The 26152-nt window shown below is 39.2% G+C and overlaps 1 protein-coding gene across 31 annotated transcripts in view; it reads right to left on the reverse strand.

The window, feature by feature from the left end:
• Positions 1–26152, reverse strand: part of CLASP2 (cytoplasmic linker associated protein 2) — a 146045-nt gene that overhangs the window by 80593 nt on the left and 39300 nt on the right. For 27 of the 31 annotated variants that reach the window (XM_040593169.1, XM_040593199.1, XM_040593188.1 and 24 more), the window contains one exon: positions 9704–9850. In XM_040593169.1, the coding sequence (XP_040449103.1) occupies positions 9704–9850 (147 nt within the window). Of the gene's footprint in view, positions 1–9703; positions 9851–10364; positions 10517–23894; positions 24025–26152 lie in introns of those variants that run through there. The other 4 variants (XM_040593195.1, XM_040593193.1, XM_040593200.1 and 1 more) reach the window with 4 other exon arrangements.

Raw genomic sequence — 26152 nt, forward strand, 5'->3', positions numbered from 1 at the left:
CTCTCTGTTATTACAAGCTTGTCTATATTCCTAGTGCTTCTGCAAGCACACCTTGCCTGCCAGAGAAACCTCACAAATAAAACTCAGGAAAGCACTGGGAGATTACCTTCTTGTGTTGCTCAACACATCTGTCTGATGGTAATTACCTGCATGCAGGAGAGAGAGGAGGGGGGATAGGAACAGCAGAAGAAACACATACCAGTCTCTTAAACCACTGCAGTTCATGATTTATTAACTTAATCTAAAATGCCTTTGACAAAAACACTGGGCAGACACTTAGTACCAGTAAACACATTCAGTTATTCCAACACAATTCAATGAAGTTTTTTGAAATAAGTTTCAGAAATAAAATATATTTTACTATCAAATACAACACTAAACCCAAATAAGCCTTGTTTCTTCTTTTATTATTTTTTTTTTTATGGCAGAACCTGAATGGACAAAGTTTTCAAGTTGTTTTAAACCAGCTTAGAAAACAATTCAAGTTATAAGCGACTTAACAGAGCAGAAAAGCCTTTGCTAGAAAGCCCACTTTAAAGGAAACTGACAGATGAATTCTGCCATGTTCAGCCCCGGTGACTGACATTCATTCTGAACTGATCGGTCCACCTCAGTTACTCCAACACCAAAAATCACTGCCCCTGAGGCACCGAGAAAATCATTCAATCTGAAACTGCTGCACAAACTGAACAAAATAGCAAAATGTCTTCATAATACCTTCTTTTCCTTACTTTACATGCCTACATCAGAAACTTGGTGGATATGGTTAGAGAACTTCCCCAGAAATCTCACCTGTATCACGCCTGCTTCATTAAAACATTCCTCCTACATGCCAGAGACATTACACGTGGACAGAACTTTCTACCCAGGAAAGTGAGTGTGCTGTCTCTGCGGACTGAGATGCTAAGCAGACCTCTCCATACCAATACTCATGCCAGGAAAGAACAGGATTAGGAGGGACAAGGAAAAAAAAAAATCAGGAGTGAACTATGCTTACAAGGAAGAAGCTGGTGCAAGGTGTTCAACTATTAGGATAGCACATCTCAGTCCCTGAGGTGTGGCACATCAGTCAGGTGCAAATACAGGACTCACGCGAAGAGGAAGCACGCTGTAATTCTTATATGGACTGAAGAGAACGAAGATCGCTGCACCAGCACGCATACTTTAAAATCTGGAGATGCTCTTGAGCATGAGAATTCCTTCGGAATCGTATACTGAACATTACATTCACCCAGAAATTTAGTCAGTAGTATTTGAAGCTGATTCCTAAAACCGAATATGCACTTCCAACAACTCTAGCCTCAATTCCTATACAGCACAGTTTCAGGGGTATAAAAGATTAATAATTCTACGACTTATTTTCACAGGCATGCTACGGAGATCAATTCAATTCACACTTATTTGTGAAGAACGCAGAAAATATGACAACTATACAATAAATAAATTAAGTGTTTTACTTAATACAAGGTTTGGATAGCTTATATTAGGTAAGACCAAACCCTGGGTGTGGAGAAAAACAAGCAGTTCCATGAGTGGCAAGAATACGCTTAAAAGAATTTGGATGTCTGTATCTCACCACTGATTAATGTTGGTTTCTATTCACCTGGTAGTTCATATATTTGACTCGTGTACCACATTCATGCTCACACAGTAATCTTTCAAAGCACTCATGTATTTCTTTCCTCTGCTGGCACTCATTTTTCACAAATACTTAAAAGAACATACATGTGAGACCCTGGCTCATCCAGTTTCAACTGGCGAGTGATGCACTACCACAGTGAGTTTTAAAGTTACGTTATTATGAGCATGACGACATTAATCTTATTTTCAGTTTTTAATATAGGTTTCTATCAACCAATATTTACATTGTACTTTAATTTGTTCCCGGTTTTACGCCTAAATAGGGAAAATTGCACTAATTATTTTATATTACGCAAATTACTGAGAACATCCCAGAACACAAACAGTTCATGTGTATCATACATAATTTGTGTCACAAAACAAGACCGGTTTGGGATGCTGTAATTTTTTGGAGTTGTAGCGTAATAGTTTCAGAAAAATTGTGTTTTCATTACTGTTGTCACTTCTGTTCAACTGTGCATTCTTTTCTGAAACCATTTAAACCAAGACTTTATTAAGAACGCTAAGAACTAATGTTGCCTATAATTGTGTAGTTTGCAATGACAGTTTCATGTTTTAGTCCACACGTTTCTTATCTCTTAATCCTAAATTCAAAAGTGTAAAACAAAGCGAAAGTGATTTGATGTTACTGTACTGTTTTTATCTTGTACTTTTAAAGACATGTTTCAAGTAATATTTGCACCTTTGGTGAAAATTCTCTACTCAAATTATAAAAATAATTTGCATCTTATGCTTCTGCGTTTTCTGCTTCTTTATTTGAGAGTATATGCAATTGTCCAACAAAATGAAACAGGTTTAAGACACTTCTCCCCCTATCAAGAGGGAGCACACCCGCTACGTTGCAAAGCAGCAGTGCATGTGTATTTTGCGTTGATTGTCTTTGATTTGTCTGTAACACAGCCACAGTCCACAAGGGCTCAAAGCGGCAGGGTCAGCTGATTTCAGCCCAGCTTTCTCCACCCTTCTCCCTCCTTTTCCTTCTGGATTAACCCATATGAAAATATAAACATTGATTCCCCTTCTTAATGCTCAAAAAGAATCAGGGTTAGCAAACTAAACATGGGGTGAGTTGTCTTTCTTATTCTCATCACTGCCTGGAACTACCACGACTGCAAGTACATTTGGGACTAGAATACAGGATGGATATGTTAAAAGATCACACAGTGTGGTAAGTTCTTATCTCCAGACCTCAATTTCTGCTCCACTGTTACTCTCTTCCTATTTTATCCATTTCTAAGCTGACTTCTGGAGTATAAGCCCTTTGAGCAAAACCACCAGATACCGTACCATGCTTAAGCCAACATAGTAAATCCTACAATCTAAATGAAGCTTCTAGAAATTAGTGCAAAATAAGCTAAAGTAGTATGAACTATCTGACAACTGTCCTTGGGTGACTCACAGAAAACGGAGACTAATGAACAGTAATTATGGATCATACATATATTCCCTGAAGGTGTATGTATAGGTGTGTGTAGAGATACATATTTATTATGTATGTTTATTTTCATTCAGATTCCTCATTAACAGTCCACCTGCTGAGGCTAGCTGAAAAGGAAAGCATCTCTCAGAGGAATGGAAACACCAGTGATTGGACAAGCATTTATAGTGGCCAAGGAGAACAGACCACTGATCATGTGCAAGGAAACCCTCTCCTGAAGTGCCATTCAGGCAGTAAGTAACACCAACCAACAACTCTCAGATAACCTGGAAAGTTGGAAGTCCCCCTACTTCCCTGAATTTTGGGTTAGGTTAAAATAGCAGCTGTTCATGACTGCAGGATTGCAACCCAGCAATTCCATGGGCAAGGATCTCTCAGGATGGAAGTGAACTGACATTCACTGTGGGGGCAAGGAAGCAAACAGGCATTCTATAACAAATCCTCTCATTCAGAGTGATTTCCAAGGCTGATCAGAAAGATAAAAAGGCTAAAATTCAGCTGGCATCTTGCAGAAAAATCCTTTAATTTCACAGCAACCTGGAACCCAAAAAGGTAAGCAAGTAGCACAGAACGCAAGGGATACTTTGCTGACCAAGATTATCTCAGAGCAGTTTTATGTCCTACAAAGGGCCAATACAGAACAAGAAGGGGGGGGGGGGGAATCCTCACTTGACAAATATGGCTAATACAGCACTTTGGAAATCACCTGCTGAGGGATACACACATAATAGAAGAAAGACTCCTGTACTTCCTTTCTGCAGAACTCAGAACTTAAAACACCACACCTAGGCATTGATTACTATGAAGCCTTTCTGTGTGTGTGCAAGTAAACACAGAACTGTCTTCAAGAGTCTGAAGATAATCAATACAGCAAGCATGAGCTTACGCTGTTCCAAGTCCATTGAGTAACAGGTTGTATTCACAGTCCCACATTTATTGAAGCCCTCTTAACAAAAATGTTTCTTAATTCCAGTATGTAGTTTCAATGAGGTTAACTCCACGTGGCTAAGATTTCAGAAGGCAGTATCTATTTTTCAGTACATTTGTTTTATGCAGAACTTTCCATTTAAACCGTTTCCTACTAAAGCCTCTAAACACTTCAAAATGTCTTCCACCTGGTAATAGAGCCAAAAAAAGAAAATCAGTACCATTTTAATACTTCTCAAGGAGCTGTACTGCTATTATTGAGAAGAAAAAAAAAAAAGAATTATGATACTGATAGAACACACTGTAGACTGATACACAAACTAAACTTTAATTGCCTAATGTTGAGAATAGCTTCCTACAGTTAAGAATACGTTCCTGTAGTTAAAAAAAACTTGTGGTGGTGTTATAGTTCTGACAGCCTTCTTTTGCTGAAAGTGTTCAGCTGGTTCACCCAAGTTTTTCCAGTTACTTGATTTCTAAATAAAAGGAGGTATTTTTAATGTCTTTTCAGCAACCATCAAACTTTAGGGGGCTTTTTTTTTAACTTTAATAATTAAGACCATTCTAAAACTGAGGGTTATTTCAAATAATGCCAGCATCAAACCTCAATTTGGCACAGTTGCAGTCTTCACAGAGGACCAGATCCTTTGGACAGTTTAAGGAAAGAAGGCAACATCACCATTTTTATGTTGGATGGGGGGAAGCTCTTTGCACGCATGCTTATTTTAATAGGAAAAAATATCAACGAACGCTGTCCTTGGAGATCCATTTCATATTTTTCATACCTGGCATCAACAACATTCTTACTCCAAAATATCTTTTTAAACAGCAGTTACAATAATTCTGACATTTAAATGAATAATATCCACTTTGGTGGTGGTTTGTTAATGGATGACTCATCCTAAAGCAACATACGTTGTCTCAAAAAGTGTAACAATGTTATTAGTGTTAAACACTAAGCAATGTATAGTAAGGCTAATAGGCTCATACACTATAGATTTAAAAAGCTAATGAACCGGATGTAAAAATACAAATCAAACTGCACGAAGTAGAAAGTCTGCCTTATTTCAATATAAAACACTACAAATTAACGTTCCAGCCCTACAGCAAGTTAATATACACATTCATCATAACTGGGTTTCATCAACAAGCTTTTTCAAATGTCACATGGTTCTACCAAAATACGACCATTCCTACATTTAATCCATGTTAAGGAACAGTGACTTAAATTGACATTTTGGGAAAAGAAAGGAGGCTAGTCTTGATGAGGTAAAGTGAGGCTTCCTATTAACATCTAGATTACATAAAGCTTCTGAATAATATACAAGTGAGTAATTCCCTAGAAGACTTGGAACAGGGATCTCACATTTGCAAGAGAACCTGCCAAAGACCTAGAAGAGATGTTGAACAGCACAGGGACAAGGATACAGCTTGTTTGGCTCACATACTCAACTTAAGTCTTTTTCTACAGTAAATTATGGGGTCTCTTACAATCAAAAAGCTGCTTGCCATACTGCCAAGGAGAAGCCCACAAATATCCATTTCTGGAAGAGCATAACACACTCTCAAGTGAGAAGGCCATGGAGCCAAGGGCTATTTCCAGAGGCTCTGCCACTTAAATGAAGACCTGAAAGCAAGTCTGTCAGAAGCAAGCTGATCAGCTACGTATTTCCTGGCAAAGGACTAACTCAGGGAAACGTATTGACCATGGAATAAAAAATATGCCAAACAAAGCACTGTTCCATTAAGCTGAAGACCTATCACTTCCCATTCATCATAAGCAAGAAGGTCAGTGTCTGAAACACCTCCAAGCTGTAATGTCAGATGAGAAACAGCCTGCTGGATTTCTTACTCAGGGCAGTACACCACTGAGGCTGCCTGCTCTGGTACTTTTCTGGCAAGCTATCTTCTACAGGGTTAATCACACCTGTCCACAAATGCGTAAGTTCTACAAGCTCTTCCATCCCTATTCCCAACAGGAAAAGAAAAGATCTTGCACAGTCACTCACGGCACAGGAGAGAGAATTCCAGCCTAAGTAGGCCGTTGCCATTGCTAATGTACACACCTGTTTCACCTGCCTTCCTGGACAATGACTTTGCATTTCCAGTGCCATGGAAGCGCATTTCCTACACTAAATGGAAAGTGTGTAGCAGTGAAAAAATATCTTTTTGCATATTAGATAGGTGGGTGCTTTCACTTGAACAGAGCATCTGGTCAGTGGTGAAATTATCCAATTCTTCAATAAGAAACATCCCCACGGAGTATATAACGAAAAGCCAAGCACACATGCATCAGAGGTATAATTCAGCAAATAACAGCATGAAAGAAAGCAAGCAGCATGGCTAAGATGTTTAATTTTTCTTAGCCTCAAGACAGGAGAGCATCCACTCTCTTTTAGAACCAGGAAAAATTTCTATGTATTTTATTGTCATCTGCAACTGACAGGAAAAGACGTCTTTCTAAAGCAATATCCTAGGAAAAGGATCTCTAGAATATAAAAGGCAGCTTAAATGAACAGAACTTGCAGTAATCTCAGCCTACGCTCAACAATTTCTACCTGCACTAGCAATTCTGCCTGGTCACAGAAGCCTGAAGGGAAGAAACTGCAGCAAAGGACTGCTTCCGCTGCAGGTCACCGACAATGACTTTGGAAATTTTTGTGAAAAGGAAAGAAAAAGCCACACAGTTAATGGAGCTGCTGCTACTTTCTCCTCCAAGGTATGAAAGTATCAGAAAACTTAGGCAAGCAGGACCAACAGATGGCGGAATCAACAGATGGCAGAACCACAAGGTAAGCAGTTGTGAGCCTGAAATACCTGTAGCCAGTGCTTATTGAGGGAAGGGTGAGAAATTACATGCCCACTGATTATGGGCTTGGAATGCACTGGCAAGCAGAAGGATTTGGGACTGCAGAATATGGCAGAGCCTTAATAATTCAGCAAGAGCAGACAACTTCCAGAACCACAGCTTTGCTCCATAAAGATGTCAATTTTCAGGCTGGAGAAAAATCTCAGGTGTCCTTTAGGCAGGCACCTGCAATGCAGACCCTACAGAAAATGAATGCGAAAGAGCACCAAAGTTTCTTTGCAGCCATTAACACCCACGAGTCTCAAGGTAAGTGTAACAGGATGGCCTAACTGGAGTCTTCACAGACCATGATTCTCTGTGGAACAAAGCTCTCTAAAAACAGCATTTTGTCCTGTAATGAGTGTGCTTCTAGACACTTGCCCTGTTCACGTACACTTCTCTAGCAGCCATTTCTGACTACTGTCACATGGGATAGTGGACTACACAGACCTCTTGTCAAACCTAGTATTGTTCATATGAATAATGTCAGGGGAAACTCCTCACTTCTGGAAGAGACCATGACTTAATTGACTTGTTTAAGAAACACTTTTGGCATCTACGCTGATGTTCTTTATTAGGCTAGGAAATGCAGGATTTGTAAATACTACACAGAAGGGTAAGGCTCTCAGTGTAGATATTTAATATTTTTATCTGCTAGGAGGCTTGTTACTAGACAGAACTAGTTTAAACACCGGTAACCTTAAAAAAAAGTATGGAGATGGAAAAAAACATTGAAAGATACAAATAATGAGCAGCAGGAGTAAAATGAAGACAAATACTAGCCCCTAAACGCAAACAGCAATAATAGCCTTGCTGATCAATGATGACATACTGAAAATGCTAAAAAGAAAAGATCAAGGTCCAACTCAAGGAAAACTTGAAGGGAAAAACACACCAAAATTTAACTAGAAAGCATATCATTGTATGTAATGAAAGAATTCTGTGCACAAGGGGATTAACAGACAGGTGAAAGTTTCTCCCTGGAAGACAGCAAGAGAAAAAAGTAGAGGTCGCTGAGAACAATCGAAGACTGGAAGACAAATTTCCACCTTCTATCCATGTGGTGAAGAATACAATGCATAACATCTCTCCTAAAAAATATTAAGGCAAAAATTCTCCATGATCAAGCACCTGATCAGACTGCACAACCACACCACAGATGCACATATAGACAAGCATTAAAAGACCAATTTAATCAACATTATAAAGCCCAGCCAAACATTTAATGCTAAATTTTCAAAATTCTTAGAATAAAAAAAGGAGGGGAAACATGCACGTGCGAACAAACAGTATTTTCCAGAGTTGAAAGGAGACACTATAAAACAAGGAATGACAGAAGTGCTCCGATTTTGGCATGCTTCGGTTTTGTCCTTATTTCATGTATTTTTTCCTTTTAAGTTTTTGAAGTTTGGCAATATAGAAGAAGGAAAACTAATGTAGTAATTTTGGGATTTTTTAATTTCCTTCACTACTGAATTTTTAGACAAACTGAAAAATCAGCTGAGTGGTTATTCTGTTCTTATTTCCCTTCCCCTGCTCTCCCATCTCCATGTTTTTACTGCAGAGCATGTAAAGTGAAAGTCTACATGTAATAACAATTTTACATTTTAAAAATATAATTTTAATAAAATATTATTAAAATAAGCACATACTGAAAGAAACTGGAATCCTGAGCATTCAGTTCTGGTACTATGTATCTTAGTCTTGCATGCAAAGAACGACATGCTTCAGATTAAGGGAGATAATATTATTATTACCTATTTGTGTAATAATAATCATAATAAATACTAAGAGTCAATTTCAAGAGATAACTTCCTTTAGGAAGTCTTTTAGATGGTATGCTATCTATTTTGATTTATACTACGGCAGTGTTGATCCCACCCTATGCAAATCTTTCAATTTATTAGGAATTGTGAAGATCACATTAGAAAAACAATAAACTGTCAAAACATTGGCTATATCATTATAACACAAAAATACTTGAGGCAGCTTGTTTTGCATGTGCATTTTTTTTTTGCATTTCCAAATTTTATCCTTGCTTTGCAGTTTGCATAAGGCAATGTTACATCAATAGGAACATGAAGAAATTACTCCTACAAAAATTCCTTACTGAAAGAATCACTTATTCATAAAAAAGCCATACCCGAAACATGATATATTTCCACTTATTTTTTTGAATGCATACATGAACCCTCAAAAAAGCTGTCACTTCTTTAGCAGTAAACACTTGCTTTTGTTAATTACCCCCGCCCTAAAAAAAAAATAAAATATGCGTACTTCCATGTTTGAAGACTAGAATTAGTAAGCATCATCATTATACTGCTGTGAAGCCTACCAAGCAAAAAAACCCTGGCAAGGGTTTTGGCCCTCCATTTTTATCTTTCACAACCAATTTCACAATACTCTGGCAGTTTAAGAAATGATAATATACACTTCTGTTGAGATGTATGGTTAATGGGTAGTCCTTTCTAGCCAGTGCAGACCTACAGTAAAAATTTCATCCACACAGACCTACTACAGAAGCTCACACTGTACTTACATATGCAGTGAGGTGTGGACTCTGTATCACAGACACCCATATATTCATTTCACCACCACAACCGCTATCTCCAAATGTTAATTATATTTATGAGAGGCCCTTACAAGCTAAATGTACATTCACAAAACCAGACATGTGCATACACCTTTACATGTGAATAATTATGTAAAACGGGGTCCCTTACTGTTCTCAGCTCTGCAAAAATACTGCAGTCATGAATTAAACATCACCTTCCAAAGTTCCCTGTTTTGTGCCTGCTCTGGCAAGGTTTCTGGGAAAACCGATAAGAATCTTAATAGCTTTACATTACCTCCAACCTTAGGCCCACCAGCTGATCCTGGCTTTCTTGCACTGTTTGAAGGATTTCCTGGCTTTTTAGGTGCCGGAACCTTGAAGGCTGAAGCAGCTGATGATGGCCTATTTCCATCCACTGACTCTTCATCATCAAAGCTTTTGTCTAGAAAATGAAACATTAAATAAAAAGTACAACTATTAAAATGGATGTATATTTATTTCCTAATCAACTGTTTTTCTTCACATGTCACAGAAATACACAAAATGCATAAATAAAAACAAATATTTATCACTTTGTCCTCTGTCTCTGACCTAGGAATAAAATGACAATGACAAATAAACAGCATTTTCTACATCTTATGTTCCTATAAAGTATTATTTTGCTTTCATAATTAACCACTATAAAACCCGGCATAAAAATGAATCCTATACATTCATTCCCACAAAAGGAAAATATCTGTGCACAGACTGATTATTTTTGCTGATTACTGAATATTTTCCATAAAGGAAAAAGGGAAATGCTCAATATAATGTTTTATCATTCCAGTCTACCAAAGGCAAATGCTTCTCCCTTTTCTTCTTTTACTCATGCATGCATTTTCTGCTACACATCCTCCCACAATGTGTCTAACCAGCACTCCCTATCTCTTTCCTTCCACCCAGATTTTTCAACTTACAATCACAGATCCTCTTGCAGATCAGCCGCCTCATTCCTCTGATAGCTCTTCAATCCTCTCACCCTAGGACGGACCCAGCACCTCACATGGCCACAGGCAGTAAATTCTCAATACTAATCAAAGATTCTATCAAAAACTGCTCGCAAACACCCTAGATCCACCACTGAGATTTGTGCCGGCATCTTTCTCTGCCTTCCCCGCACTAGGTGCCGCACAACCAATGAGCTGCAAGGTGACATCATCTTCTGGGAGCCACCGCCAGAGGAAAAGGTGAAAATTCTCCATGCAAATAAATTCATTCCCACACAGAGCATTTGCCACTATTTCAATCCTTCATTAAAAAAATTAGACGGGCAGACAATAGTCTGGGGTTTGTATTCCCCTTTCCTGTCATTTCAGGTTTGTGTATTTTTAATCTGGAAAGGAATTCATCCCTACCGACTGAATAAAACAGTCTCAATACAAAATATTTAGCCTTCCAAAAAAACCACCAACCCAACAAAGTCCAACAGTACAACATAAGTTTCTCAACCCACTCATGGAAAACAGATTTATCTATAAGCTTGAGCATGGAAAACATGTCACCCTGTGGTTCCTGTAATAAATAAAATGGGCGAGGCTGAGACACAGCTGCACAACAGTAATGAAAGACCAATTTAGTATATTATCTGCTCTAAAACCTGCCATTTCTAAAAAAAATGAATTGCAAAGCTTTATCATCTCTGTAATGGTAGCTATTTACCTTTTGCTTATTCAGAACTTGCTCCCATGAAATGTCAACTATATTTAGTAATACAGCCTCCCAAAGGAAGGCACCTTTCACTAAAAGGATAAAGCAAGGTTTTGTCCAACAGCATTTGCAGCACTATCAAATATTAGAGAACACCCCACACCTGACATGTCCGAGATCACTGTTGCTATAGTTAGCAAATTTTTCCAGCATTTGCAAAAAGCTGTGCATTGCACTAACAAATCTTCGTGATTTAAGATGCAGCAAACCAGCACAAGAAACATTTGGATGTATACTGACTATTTTCACTAACATCATTTCCTTCTCTCCTACAAAAACTGATTTTTAAGAGAATCTTGCTAAGAATAATCATGTCTGGATATGTAAACTCTCAGAATGGGGGGGTAGGCATCAGCTCCCCCCCCCCCCCCCCCCCGCCTGTGCGTTGCCATGGAAACAGCACACCCGCTCAGCACACTGGCTGAAGCAGAATACATTTTGATTCCTGATGCTTTCACTCTTTAGTATCTTAAATAGAACCAGACATTAAGGTTTTTCAACAGGGAAAAAACACTAATCCAAATGCCAGATTAAGTGTAATGAACCAAACACTACAATAGAAGTGTAAATAGTAATACTGAATACCTAGGATACCTATAACTTTACAGATAATTTTAAAATAGCATGAAGAAGTATCTTGTAGATTTTTTTAATAGCATCAACAGATCAACACTAACCTATGAATATGCTACCATAAAAACTGATCAAGAGTGAAAATATGCTTTTCAAATAAAAACAGTTTTGTTGATGCATTTTTAGATTTGATTAACAAAATAGGCTAGACTTTCATGTTACTATCCAACAGCACTACAATGCACCATTGATATGCAAATATTACACAAGAAGCCTTTGGAAAAAAAAGTTACTTGCAGTACAATTTTAAAAATAGTAAGTGAGCATTTGCTCATTTATGTAAAACCTCCTAATCAAGGAAAACCTGAACAACCCCAAACAGCATACTTGGGAAACCAAAGGTTCACATAAATTAATTTTATTGTTACCAAGTTATTTGTTATGCAGAAGTACTGAAGATGGAGAATTGCAGAAGCTGCTGCATAACCGCAAAATGCAAAAACAGAATTTCAGAAAAAATGCAAATGCAAACATTCCCAGCTACTGACATGCTGTGCAAATTACAGGACAATATATTCAACAATGGTCTTGTTAATACTGTCAAATTACTTTGCCTACTTAAAAGAACTTTTTCCATACATTTAAAATATTGTCAACACTGGATTAAAAATCTACGCTACAAAATAGTTTCGTACAGTTTCTTAGTCCACATAAAAACAAGCTTTAAAAAAAAACCCAAACAATTTAAAATGCATTGTGTTTTTGAGAGACACAGAACTCAACCACTGATACATGGATGTTCTTAACTGGACTTCTCATTACTTATGTTACAATAAATTAAAAATTATAGTCACTAAAAGTGTTCCAAAATTGTAGCACAGTACCATAAATATATAAAACTAATGGGTGAAAAGGATCTGTTTTAATTCTACTAAGGCTAAAATGATAATGCAGCTGAGTTTCTTCAGTTTTAGGTTTATCTGGTTTTAAATAAAACTCAAGAGGAAAATTTTGTACTGTCTTTTACAAAAACACCAGGGGTTTCCCCTACCCTTTTGGGCCTTTACACTTTTATTTCCCTAGGCTTTAACAACAACATAACCCCAAGTGATCTCCAGGGACACTCCATTCTCAGAAAGATGCTTAATCGTATTTGTGAAGATCCGAAACCTGAAGTCTGTGTTTATAGCAGTTAATGAAACAAAAGCATTGCATTTGCTTCCAGTATGACACGCTTTTCATGTGCTCTCATTCATGTGCAATGGTACACTTGTTTGTAGCTCCCATAAAAGCATTTCCATGTACTTCCACATACAGAACCCCAGCTCAAGGTGTAACAGTTACTCCGCAGGGCATAATCAAGGTGCAGTTCTGCTCAAGCCAGCTGAGCCAAACTTGTTTACTACGTGCCTTTGGTTAGCCAATGGACCAGGTTGGAACATCCAACAGCAAAAACGCAGAGGGTGCTGCTGATGGCTGTACCGTCAGTATCAAACTGTGACTGTAATGTTAGATTCACCCCATCTGCAAACAAAATTAATTTCTACAATAGAAGTCATAACCCTAAATATAATTGGTATTTCAAAACAAATCTGAAGGATGCAGATGCTTTTTCATCCTAGAATGGCTAGATAATTTTAATTCCAGGTGATTTTAAAGGCCAAACACTTTCAGCCTATCAAATTTTACATATGTAAATACACTTGAGAGCTGAGAAAGCACTATCCAAAACAACATTTTACAACAAAGCTCTAAACTGTTAAACCCAGGAATAAATTGCTGTATAAACCGCTAGCAATGTACAGAACATCTTAAATGAAAAAACATAATTAATGAAAGACAATGAACCTCAGTTAAAACTCACAAGACTGTTCTTGTACTCTGTATTTTCATTTTAAATCACAATGAGTAAGAAGAGTTTTGGAGGTAAACACACCCCACAGAAGAGCTTGGAAATCTAGTATTGCCAAAAGTTCCCAAAGAAACCTGACATGAAGCAAGTGTTCTCATTCTGGTACAAGTTCATCTGGAAGAGAAAAACTTCGAAGTGGGGGCAGGGGAATAAAAATAAATAGTTTTTCTTATCTTCAAAAAGCTAGAAACAGAAGATTCAACTTCCAAGCGCTAGAAGGTTTCTCTTCAAATATAGGAAAGAGATCTGTACCCCAGAAGAGTGTTCTACTGGTACTGTGTAGCAAGTGAATTGGTATCAATGAACTGCTGTGCATTTCTACAAAACATTTCACAGTAGTCAAAGGAATGTTTGTAAAAACCCACCAAACCAACGTGATGTGTCATGCAGACCCTAGAGTTCACCACACACACTTTCAAAACTTGGGGTTTACCAAAGTTAGTCTTTAAGATTAAATCCAGACAAACCTGACCAATGAGAAACACAGACCAAAACTCTGAACCATAGCAAAGGCTTAAATACTAAAATTCTTAAGAAACAAACTGCAACTTGTATGTGCTGTCTTTGTGCCTTGCAGCATTACTCTTGAGGACCAGATTACAAATATGTAGTATCTGTTTTTTAACTTATTCAGAGAAATCAAAGGATAAGCATTTACAATCAAACTTGATAGTCAAAGAACATTCTGGTATTCCCAATGCTAAAAACTTCTAAACAACCTATTTACTGTGATTTTGCTATATAACAGTAAGGGTGATTACAGGTGTATCCAGAGACAAAGGAGAATCTAAAACTTTTCATATCTAGAGAGAATAATATTTTATTTTTCAAGAAAATTAAACTGAAACATATTTATTGTTACTGCAACTCAAGCCTTTACCTTAACTGGTCTTAAGATTCATAGAATTCATGTGACATTTAATATCTAACATCTTGGAAATCACAGGCAGTAACAGAATCAATCCTCTACACAGCTGCAGAAATAGCTCTATATTCTACTTGTGCTACTCAGAAACAGCCCATGAGAAGTTAACTGATCTCAAAGCAGATCTCCAAGTAGCACCACAGAGGGAGAAAAAAACAAATCCCCTGCAGCAACACTGAACTAAAGCCGGCCATAAAGGCAAATATCAATACTCTATCAGCATCGACATCTTACATTATCTACTAAGGCTGTTAATACCAACTTGCAGTAGTTTACATGAGATTGACAATAGTCAAACCAGAGAACATAGTATCTTTAATAAAACTACTTCTAAACTTGGACTTTTTTTAAAAATGTGCCCTTCCTATATCCATTTTCCTTTCAAGTACTGCTAAGAGATACTAAATGTTTTGAACTACTGCTAACAGTTCCTCTTTCACATCACAAACTCTTTGTAACAACATGATTGCAAAATCGCACCCAAGCAAAACAACGACAAGCAGATGAACTCCTTACTTCTTCCAAGTAATTGCCACATCCTGCGCCTACCAAGACACGGACTGCCAGTCTCCCTTCAGTGATTTACAAACACAGACTGCATCAATTGCTTGGAACATCTGGGACAGGATCATTAGCTCAATTCCAGATGAATTGGTACAGCCTACAACAATTTCTGTCGAGCATGAAAATGAAGCCGCAAGCACTACAGATGCATCAGGTTAGTTGATCCTCCTAATCCATACTTCAAGCCAATGCTCCACATCATTTAGTGAGCACTTTATCGCTTACACATCAGGCATTCCATACAGCCCGAATCTGTTTGTCCTGACACAAAAGGACAGGATTCATTTGCCTAAGCACAGTCATCTAAAACCAGTTTAGACAGTCCTGGGTATCCTGTCTGGCCGCCAGCTGACATTCCAGAAGGGCACTGATCTCTTGCAGGTCTCATGTCACACTTGTTTGCTCCGTGTGGCTAGTGTGGATACTGCAAGGGCACCTCAAGTGGCACTAAACGCCTATGTCTGAGCATTGGAATCACACCTAGGATGCTTACATCCATTGTAAAGGCATAATTTCTGGGCATTCTCCCTGTGCCACAGCAAGTAGAGGGATCTGGAACCATTAGGACACAAATTCTTATTCAAAAACAAAAACCTGCTTCCCACAACGATGGAGCATGGTTTTTCAGAAGACAACAGACTGTAGTGACAGAAGTCAACAAGAAGATTTAACTTTACTTCTGTTTCTCTTCGCACTCCTGAAAGAGGCAACTGTACCTACGATTCCGTGCTGGCAAACTGTTCTCCTGTTCTCTGCAACATATTCTGATGCTCATGAGCAAAATCTCAAACTCTTTACCAAAAGGGATGCCTTTTTCCACTGTAACCAGGGGGAGGGGGCACGCATGGGGGGCGGGGGGTGTTTAAAAAATACCCATGACAAAAGCGGCCATATACAACATAACACAACTTAGTTCAAAAAAACCTCAATGTACTAAAGGCAACTGTGAACCCAAACGGGTTCCTTCACGCGACAGTTTTTCAGGCAGTTCCAGTGGACTACAGATAATTAAAAAAAGGCAGAAAGCATAGTGAGCAGTGGCCACTATAAGTTGCCAGGAATGAGGCAAATATTCATCAGTTAAATTTATGCTGTTGATCCCATCTCAAATTCCAAGGAAGCTCCCCTAACTTTTCAACAAGCAAAGCAGAGTACAGCTCTCCTACGCTCCATCAATCAGCTACAACACAGTAAAAGAGGCTCACACAAGATGTGCTTTTTTTGTGTGTTCTGGTTTGTGTTTTGGGTGTGTTTTTTTTAAACATGCATCTAAATGAATAGAGCAAAAGAGAAGAAGGGAAAACTGGAAAGAAGAGACTAGACCCAACAGAGACTTTCAGAAAAGAAATATTTAGTGATGGCAATGGTACTTGCCACAATAATTATCCACATTTCTTACAGGCCTATTCTAATGATACTAATAATTTTATCCATTTCCCTCAATAGTTTCATGAAAGAGTATGTTCTGAAAAGATTTAATTCAGAAAAAATATAACATACTCCAGTATTATTTTCCTGATCCCAATGAAAAGCTACTCTTACAGTTCATTTTACTATTGTCTGACTGAAAGATAAAATTTAAATACAGGTTCCAAAGCAAGCTGCCATAAAGAAGAGTAAGACAGGAAACTGAGCTAATTTTGCTCCCAAGCAAAGCTCTATCCCAATTTCAGGTTAAAGGAGATGCTCCAGAACCAAAGTTATTTTCTCATTTTTTATAAAGTTGAAGACAGTTTCTGCAAATCTTACTATATTTTTTACCTTTTTGGCACCTGTAAAATTATTTCCACAGTCCAGTGAAGTTTTTTAATAAATCAATCAATCCTTTAATCAGTTTTATATTCTTGCAATCTGACTTCCCTTTATTATACATTTCCCAAATGCTACTTAGAGCAACTTACTGAAAACTGGTGGTGCAGTCAATATTACTGTACTTTAGAAATCATCAATTTCACTTTATTTACAACTCTCCTCAGGCATGTTCAATACCCTTCTGAATCAACATCTAATAGCGTATAACCTATTAGTAACCAAAACACAATTTTATCAGTAAAGGGGGAAGAGAAGACAGCCAGGGTCTCCAGATTTCATGACAAAACAATAGCTAAAATAGGATGCAAGATCAAATCGCAACTTTTTTGAAAAGTATTTTTCTTCAACAATTGTACCGTGTTGCTGCTTTAGGCCACACCGCACACTATGGCCAGCGCTGAAAAGTTAACAAGTAATGTGTCTTTTGGGCAGGGGGAAGGAAGGAAGCATGGAAAGGACACAGACATACTTTCCAGAAGAAACTGAAGAATAGCCATTTCTGACAATTTAAACACATTTTACGTTAAATCACTAGCATTATCAATGTCCGTAGCCAAGCCAAACAACTGATGCCCATTGAGTAAGAAACCATTTGTGGCATTTGCAATACTTAACTCATTCACACAGAAACACTTAAAGAATTTCATGATTTGATTTTTCAAATTACCAATTGCATCACACAAAGGCAAGAGAAGCAGATGCTAAGGACCATGCTCATTCACCTTTAACATGTGTATGTCACAGAAAAGTGCCATGTGATATACATCATATAATATCAATAAGAAGGTTTATAAATAGTGAGCTTAAACCGTGATTTACTACCAGAGGCTGACAGCGACAAGTTTACTTCTATCATCAGAGAAATAATTCTAGTAGCAAACACATTACTTTTTAGTGTGGCCAACTTCTGTGTGTTAAAATCAATTTGTAGACTTAAGATGTAAAATAGCAAGGCAAATTCACAAATAAAACACAGGTTCTAGAAGCAGAAGGTATAATACGAACACACAGCCAGTAAGATGTGAAGAGATTTGGTTTTCTAAATTTACTTTAAATCCCTGTAGTTTAGGAATTAGAAATAATATTAATCTCTGAACATGAAAACATGTAGGCCGCAGCACAGAATAAAAAGGGTTGTTAATGGTCTTTGAGCTCACTGATCAACCTGTTCTCTACCTCACATATTCAGAAATGGAGGCTAAGAAATTACAGCAAATTATCTTTATTTTCAATGCTGCAAATTCATTGTAGGTGACAAAACCTATGGTTTTAAGACAACAGAGTCTCCTCAAACTGGACTTCTTATAGGAAGGACTTCCCAGATCTGGGAGTTCTCAAGTATTTGGTATATAGATCTCCTCTTCTTTCGTGAAAACATCATGCAATCCCAGAATAACACATACTGGCTGCTTCCCCTAACTGTTTCTGAAGAGTTTGCAAAAATCGGCTCAATACCACAGTTCTAGACAAAAATAATCTACATCAAAAAGTTTTTGACCTTGAAGTTCAATGGCTGTACTGTGTAAGTTGATTGAACTTTTATCATGTCAACACACAAAACAATCCACAGTGATAAAACTATTTTTACAAATATAAATCTACTTATGTTAATTGTTTAGGTGACCATGGAATGCCGTGGAGCTCTTTGGTATTTGATGAAAAAAAAACCCTAGTTTGAAAAGAGTAAGTTTCTTCTGCAGGTCAAGAGCTTTGTTCTTCATCCCAGAGCTTCTCCTCACCTTCTCTCAGGTTGCAACTATCCATTATTTTGGGGGCTTTTAAGAGTTTCTCAGTGGAAGGGAAGAACTTTCACATCAATTAAATACATGCAAAGCTGTACCAGAAAAATTTTAAACCACTAACCATGAAAATCTTGTTCCCTATACTCTATATAGCTGTGAAGCTTCTTTGAGTTTTAAACTAGTTACTTCTTGTAAGAATCTATAGGCATAGTTGGTTACAAAGAATGTACAAAACCCAAACACAATTCTTTAAAAGTAAGGCACTTTTATAAGTACAATATACAGAGTCAAATTTCTGATTCAGATGAATACTAAAGCATAATCTTCACCTCTGAAGGCATTTCAGACACCTGAAATGATCAAATTATAGCTTACTTGCTCATCAGTATTTACTACAGAAAGACTTTGTTAACAATAACATGTAACAGTAAGGAAAGTCTACTCCTATTTAATAGATAACACAGATGAAAATTAACCCTGCAAGGCAAGTATCCAATTAGTCACATGAAAGAGCCTTGCAACATCTGTCAAATAAAATCCTTGCTAGACCTTAAATTTCTCCTTGGGCTGTTGGCAATTCTAATGTTTGTTTTTAAATACACCTTCTTAAAAGACAAACAAAAAAAACCCAAAACCCCTAATATTATCAATAGTCTGGAATAATCAAAGATGTTTCAAAATAAACACAGGTATCAACTGAAGCACCAAAGGTGTTTTGTTTTGTTTTTTTTTAAATGTAAACTTATTCTTGAAAACAAACAGACTCCAAATGCAACCAACACTTTTGAATGCCAGATTAAGCTTATCTAGAAATCTTTTAATGTACTGGTGTTTCATGTTTAATGAAAACAGCCACCACCACCACCCCCGCACACAAGTTTCTCAGAACCGAACACCAAAAATTCATTGACAAATCAAAAATGTCATTTAGAAACAAGACAACAAAACTTATTTGTAGTTATTTTTCTAGAACATTAAAAAAATCAAACCGCAGTTATCACTCTAGAATCTATGTTGGCTTTGAGAAAAATAACTCTATTTGTCATACATTTGCAGCTTTGGTTTTTAAGAAATGCTCGAATCACATACTTCTTCCTTGAATTGTTTTTATTCACATCAGTGTTGAACCTTGCTCTATTCATCCACTCCCTGAGTAGAAACTGTGTGTTTTCATATAGCCCTTGGCTTCTTTACACATTCCCTCCCTCACCCACTCGGTTGTTTCACTGTCCCTCTGTTCTTTTACTGCTATTAGCAACGGTACGTGCACTTTATAGACAAAACACTACTCAGAATCTATGTTAATCACTGGCAGTAGCATATGACCTTACTGTGAAAAGAAGCTTTGCACTGGTTTGGTTCTGAACAGCAATCGAATTCCAACTCATGCTATCTGTCCTTCCTCTCTCAGGCACAAGTGAGTAAAGCCATTTCCCAAGCCAATGTGCCTCACTAACTGCTTAATAACGGAAGAGGAAGGTTGCGGAGCAATTACAGGCACAAGAGCCAGTCCAGGCACAGTCAGCATGTTAAAAAACCAAACACCAGGCCCAAAGAAGAACAGAAAAGGGAACAAGTGATGCATTTCTGTTCCCCAGAAAAAACTTCAGCTACTATCTTTTTTTCTTTCCACTCAGGAAACAGCTCTGAATGGTACAAAGCACCACAGTTATATCCTGCTCAATTTCTAGGCCAGTGTCGTAATTGTTTTACTACCATCATTCACAGGACTCTGGGTTTAAAAAGCTTCCTCCAACCTACCAGAGGAAAGGAAAATAAGAAACACACGTTGGAAATGCACATGCACTACAATTATATATACATTTTAAATCAAGCTCATGTCTCAAACATCACTACAGCCTCTGTAGCTTTAATATGCCCAATCTTTTTTTTCAGTCAAAAGTAAAGTATTAGAGCTGTACAGCACCCACACCATACAGAAACTACTAATCAGATTAAAGACTTAGGAAGACAGCCTTCCCTCAGAAGAACATCAGGGAATGGAAGATAATTGTTCTTGTGCTCTAGGACCATGCATCCATTAATGAAGTATTTCAAAAGAAGACAAAACCCGTAATTTGTTATGTGTATGTAGTGAGACAAAGATAATTCCTATTCATAAACCAGTCACATGTGCTTTATCATCTGAAATGTGACAAGTATTTAAAGTCATGAAACATCTTTACATTGGATGCCATTTAAATAAAAATCCACTAATAAATAAAGAAGTAGATTTATCTAATTCATTGCGTGATTCAAAACAGCATACTCAGCATATACTAGTGCAACAAATGTGTGCACCAAATATGTCCTCTTACAAAGCTGATTATATGCTTTTGGATAGCCCTCGAAATACCTTATGTCTTGTACTGCAATATGGGTAGTACATCTTAAGAAAAACTGTATCTAATCTTCCCTTCATGGCCCCTCATAGTTTTAGGCAGGTAATTTTGTCCTTATTCTAATTACCTTGTTCAACTGGGAGCAAGACAGTCCCTTACCTATGAAATAAGATGACACAGACCAACAAACAAGCCACTGATGGAAGCCACTGAATTACAAATCCTGAACAGAACTCACAACATGATGCATCACACTGCAACTCTGTTTGCAACCTCCTAAACACTCTAATCTGGTTATCAAAGGATAAGGGCAGAAATGCATTATCCGCTCCAAGGAACAAGAAATCCAGAGCCAGGAACGGTTCCTGACTGGTTTTCCTCAGCAGCCTCAGAACACAACTTGCAGGGTCAAACACAGACCCTACATTCACACAAGTATGTGAAATGCCTTTACGAGTGAGATGGTGCATGCTTTCCCGCTGGCACACATTCAGTACAGTAGAAGTAACAGTCCAATTGTTTGCTGGTCCACAAGCACAGTACCATTCCCTCCCCCCGCCCCAGACATTCTTCCAACACAAGATCGGAGAGCTTCAGACAGTTAATGTGGGGGCAAGCAGAAAATCTGGCTTTTCCCTTTAATCTTTACTTGGGAAACCAGATTAAGATTCAACTGTTAAGCAGCACATTTTATTTACATTTCTGCTTCTGCTCAAGAAATGGAAGAAAATTCCGAAAGGTTACAATAAGCCAGCGTCTTGCATTCAAGATGTTGAAATTACCACCTCTATATAGCATTTCCAAACACACTCTGCAATTTAGTAACATATCTAGGCTGATTGAGTGAGCAAACCAAATAAAATCAAATCTAAAAAAATCTGTTATCTGAGGTATTTGCACAACACCTTCCAGAAAATCAGCACAGTCTCACAAATAATAAACATACATACTGGCCACAACGAAGTGACACTTTGTCAATGACATTTCTCAAAGGCTGCAGAATCACTAACCTTAAAACACTGTTTCTTCGAGGCTGCATATACTAGGAAGAGGCACATGATATTTGCAAACCAAAAGACCATGGCAAAACTACATTAAATTCAAAAGAAAGATCAAAAACTTTTCTTAGTAGTAACTAAGGTTTTGTTTTCCCTAGCAGTTTCATAACACGTCAGAAGACTGAATTCCTTGTAAATGTGGTAAGCAGTAGTTTTAAGAGAGACCAACAGCTACATAATCATCCTACACACTGTTAATTGTATCTGGCATTATTGCTCAAAGCTCCTACACAGAATGTCAGCTGACTGCCTGAACAGTACTTTGTTCTTAGTGCCTTTGTTAATGGCGAATTAAATTATACAGAAGAGAGCTCCGCAGCCACCCTCACTTCATAAACCTCGACCATTACAGAACCACAAAAATCCTATGGCTTTGCCTAGGGAATACAGTTATTTCTTAACATGCTACAGCTTGCATCCTTGATCTGCAAGGTACCACAATCCATGTTTACACCATGGAAAACAGAGCTGCTTCATAGGAAGGAAACAAAGGCAAAGAAAAACATTCCTAGGGAAAAAAAAAAAAAAACCACAAACAAAAAAACCCCCACAAAACTCTACAAGAAAGAGTACTGTATGTTTAGCTCTACAAAGACCATGACTTCCCTTGCATCTTGCAGTGCACAAACAAAAACACAAACATCAGAGAACTGCTCTAATATTTTTAAACTATACAGTCCAGCCTTAATTTCACTGCTCTGGTCACACCAATCATCTTTTTCGGTCCCTAACATATCAGAGTACTAAAGGAAAAACACACATTTCAGGACACCCTATGGAAAGGACTTCTCTCGGGACTCTCACTACTGACGTTTTTGCAAATTCTGATAAAATATGTACCTTCATCTGAAGTATATTATCTTTTTAAGACCATCTTCCCTGATGTTATTTAAAACTATATATATAATCATTTCTAAAAGCACGGCCCTCCTACTATATTCCTAAACTTGCTGCAAGTCAAACGAACACTTCTCAAGTTTCTCTGAAAATAATAACACATAGATAGAAACTCACCAAGTCATTAAGTTCAAAGAACCTGGCTGTCATGCAAAACCAAGAGAGGTGATAAAAATAAAACGTATGTCCGGTTTTTAATCAAAAGACCACAACATAGTGGGTGCTGCTTTACTGACCTACTTTCCACTGGTTTGTGTAACAATACATTGTGCAGAGGAGGAAACGCGGTAATATCCCGTGTCTTTATTAAATATATATTCCTAGCCCTGGAAACGAGGCACTTATTTTGCGGCTACGCCGAATTACTGTGAATTTCTCCACAGAACGGCGCAGATGAATACTCGCTTGTTTACAGAGCGGTGTAGTAAATTCCGTCTTATCTTACCGAGCCGGCTAACACAAGTAACGCCGAGCCAAGGGGGGTACACAGAACGCTCACATGAAAATGCAGAGCGGAAACTGCCAGCCCTGTAAATAAGGAAGGTCAGGGCCCACGGCAGAAATCCGCGCCCGCCTGAAGATGTGAAGCGGGGCCGGAGCTGCTGCTGCCCGCCCAGGGCCGCCCCCGGCCGCAGCCAACTGCAGCGGGGTAAGATGTCAACCGCCACACAGGAGGCTCAGCGCGCGTAATGCAGTCAGACCTCGCTCGGGGAGGCGCAGCAAGGGACGCGCAGCCCGCCTTCCCCTCATCGCCGGGCATCCCCGGCCCGGCAGGCCCCTGGGGCCACCGAGCGCCCTCACCGACCCGCACGATACGGCACCGCTCCCCGGGCAGCCCCATGCCCCCACACGGCTACACACACACACACACAGAGACCCCCACGTCCCCCAGCCGGGGCAGCGCCGCGCACTCACCGTCCCCCACAGCCATCATGCCGCGGGCGGGCGCGGCGGGTACCGGCTCCCTGCCGCCACGGCCGCCGCCCCGCTTCAAAATAGCAGTCCCGCCTCGCGCGGGAAGCGCCTCCCAGCCGCCGCGCCTGACCCCGGCCCGCCGGGCGCTCCCGCCGCGCTCCGCCCCGCCGTCACGTGCCCGCGGGGCCCCCTCCCCGCCCGGCCCGGCCCCGGGGGAGCGCGGAGCCGCCCGGCACGGCACGGCCCGGCCGTGAGGGGACGCGCCGGCCGCCAGGTGAAGCTGTGCCCCGCGCAGCACGGTGCGAGAGCCTCGCCGCTGCCCGCATGGCGGCCGGCGCGCCGCCGGAGACAAGCCGACCCCGGGCAGCCGGGAAATGAAATAAAGCCGGGGGGAGCAGGGGCCGGCCCGCTTCGCTGACCACCGCGTCTGCAAACCCCCAAAATTCTTCAGAGAAACAGCCGCCTACAGCGTGCAGGTATCGCAGGGCAGGGAAATGGAGCGAAGACCTACCCAAACCTGGCCCTTTTGGTCACAGCTCCTGCCCAAACCAGTGCTCTAAGCGACATACTGAAGGTAGGAAGAGTGCAATCCAATAAAGCGGTTAAAAAAGAAAAAAAAATTAAAAAAAGGAGTTCCAATTTACTTTGTCTTGCCCAAGGAAAAGTTTAGGAGGACAAGGGGCACAGAGGCTGCCTGCAGGAGGCCAGAACAGGGCTCCCTGGTAATAACTCAGAAACCCATGCCAAGTTCCTTAAAACCAGCAGAAGCATCACCTGCTTTCCCAGTGGGCTTAAACCGACCCCTGTGCTCCACTGGCCAGGGAATTTTCCTGTTTAAAATTATAAACCGGCAAGAACAACGGCTGAAATTTTATATGCCGTGAGCTACATCCTGACCATTTGCACGGAGCTGCAAACGAAATACATGTAGCTCAAACCCCTGTATAGTCGTCATGGCTGTTACCACCAGTTTCTGTCTTTCCCACACTATATACATTCATTCACCCTGCGCCACACTGCTGAGCTCTGTCAGAGCACGCCATCGTTGTCTCCACAGTGACTATCTTTCCAAAAAGAAAACAACAAAAGAGAAATAAAAAACAAGTGCATGATGTGGAAATACAGACACACACTTGTACAATGGATTTTTATTCCCCCTCTGCCTCCTTTTTTTTAAGAACCTATACAGCAATGTGTAACTAAATGTTGAGCTGAGCTGTAACACAGCTCCCCCACAACCTTGATACTAACATCACTGTACCCGACCTGTCACAATTTATGTTTGTAAAGCTAACACTATGAGGCATACCATTAAAATGGGAAAATTACATGGGTTGAGTAGAGATGTGCGATTTCTCTTTGGCTCAAATCACTCTGCTGAATGAGGCAAAGTAGAGAGCTCAATATTACTATTATTTTCCCTACTTTTCTCTTAATTCCCTGTCTCAAAATTTACACTACTACCCAATACAGGAGTCTGTTTAAATTCTCTTAGAGAAAACAGTATTTACAAACCTCAGGCAGCAGAAACAAGTGCCTTTGCAGCTTTGAGATTGGCTGCCAGTTCTGTTTCCATAGAAATGAACATTCATTTGCTGAAAAATGGGGAGGTGCTTTAAAGAGACTTCTCCAGTCTGCAGGAACACATACATTTCTAGTCAAGTGAAAGGACAAAATAACTGTGCAAGATTTTGCTAAACAGGCAAACATCCCAATACAATTCTCTTAATAAGCAACATCATTATGAATGTAAAAAAACCCCAAGGTTTTCATAGCAGCTAATTCATTCACATAATTCACACTGAAGACATGATGTGTTTTTACTATCCACATCTGAAGGCAACAGAAGATGGGGGAAGGGGGAAAAATAATTAAAAAAAAAAAAAAAACCAAAGGCCAGATGGAGAGGCAAGTTAGCAGCGTGGTATTATTTAAGCCTGTAAATCATCTTTATCAAGCAAAAGCACTAGACTCCCATCTTATGTAGTAAAAACTTTTTTGAAGCTCCTTACTACATCCTGCCCCAATTACTCCATCCATACTTGTTTCAATATGCTTCTCACCTCACCTATCCTTCAAGAAGATATCAGTCTCTTAACAGTAACCTGCTGCCCTCCTCCTCTTTACAATTTCACCAGGACTCAGACTGAAAAAAGTAAGATGGCAACATAAGACTAAAGGGACCGTTCACACTAGGTACACTTCAACACAGTCACAGGGATAACAATATTAAATCTACCAGTGCACAAGACTGCAGG

Source organism: Falco naumanni, chromosome 4 (assembly GCF_017639655.2).
Source record: "Falco naumanni isolate bFalNau1 chromosome 4, bFalNau1.pat, whole genome shotgun sequence".
NCBI classification, from domain to species: Eukaryota; Metazoa; Chordata; class Aves; order Falconiformes; family Falconidae; genus Falco; species Falco naumanni.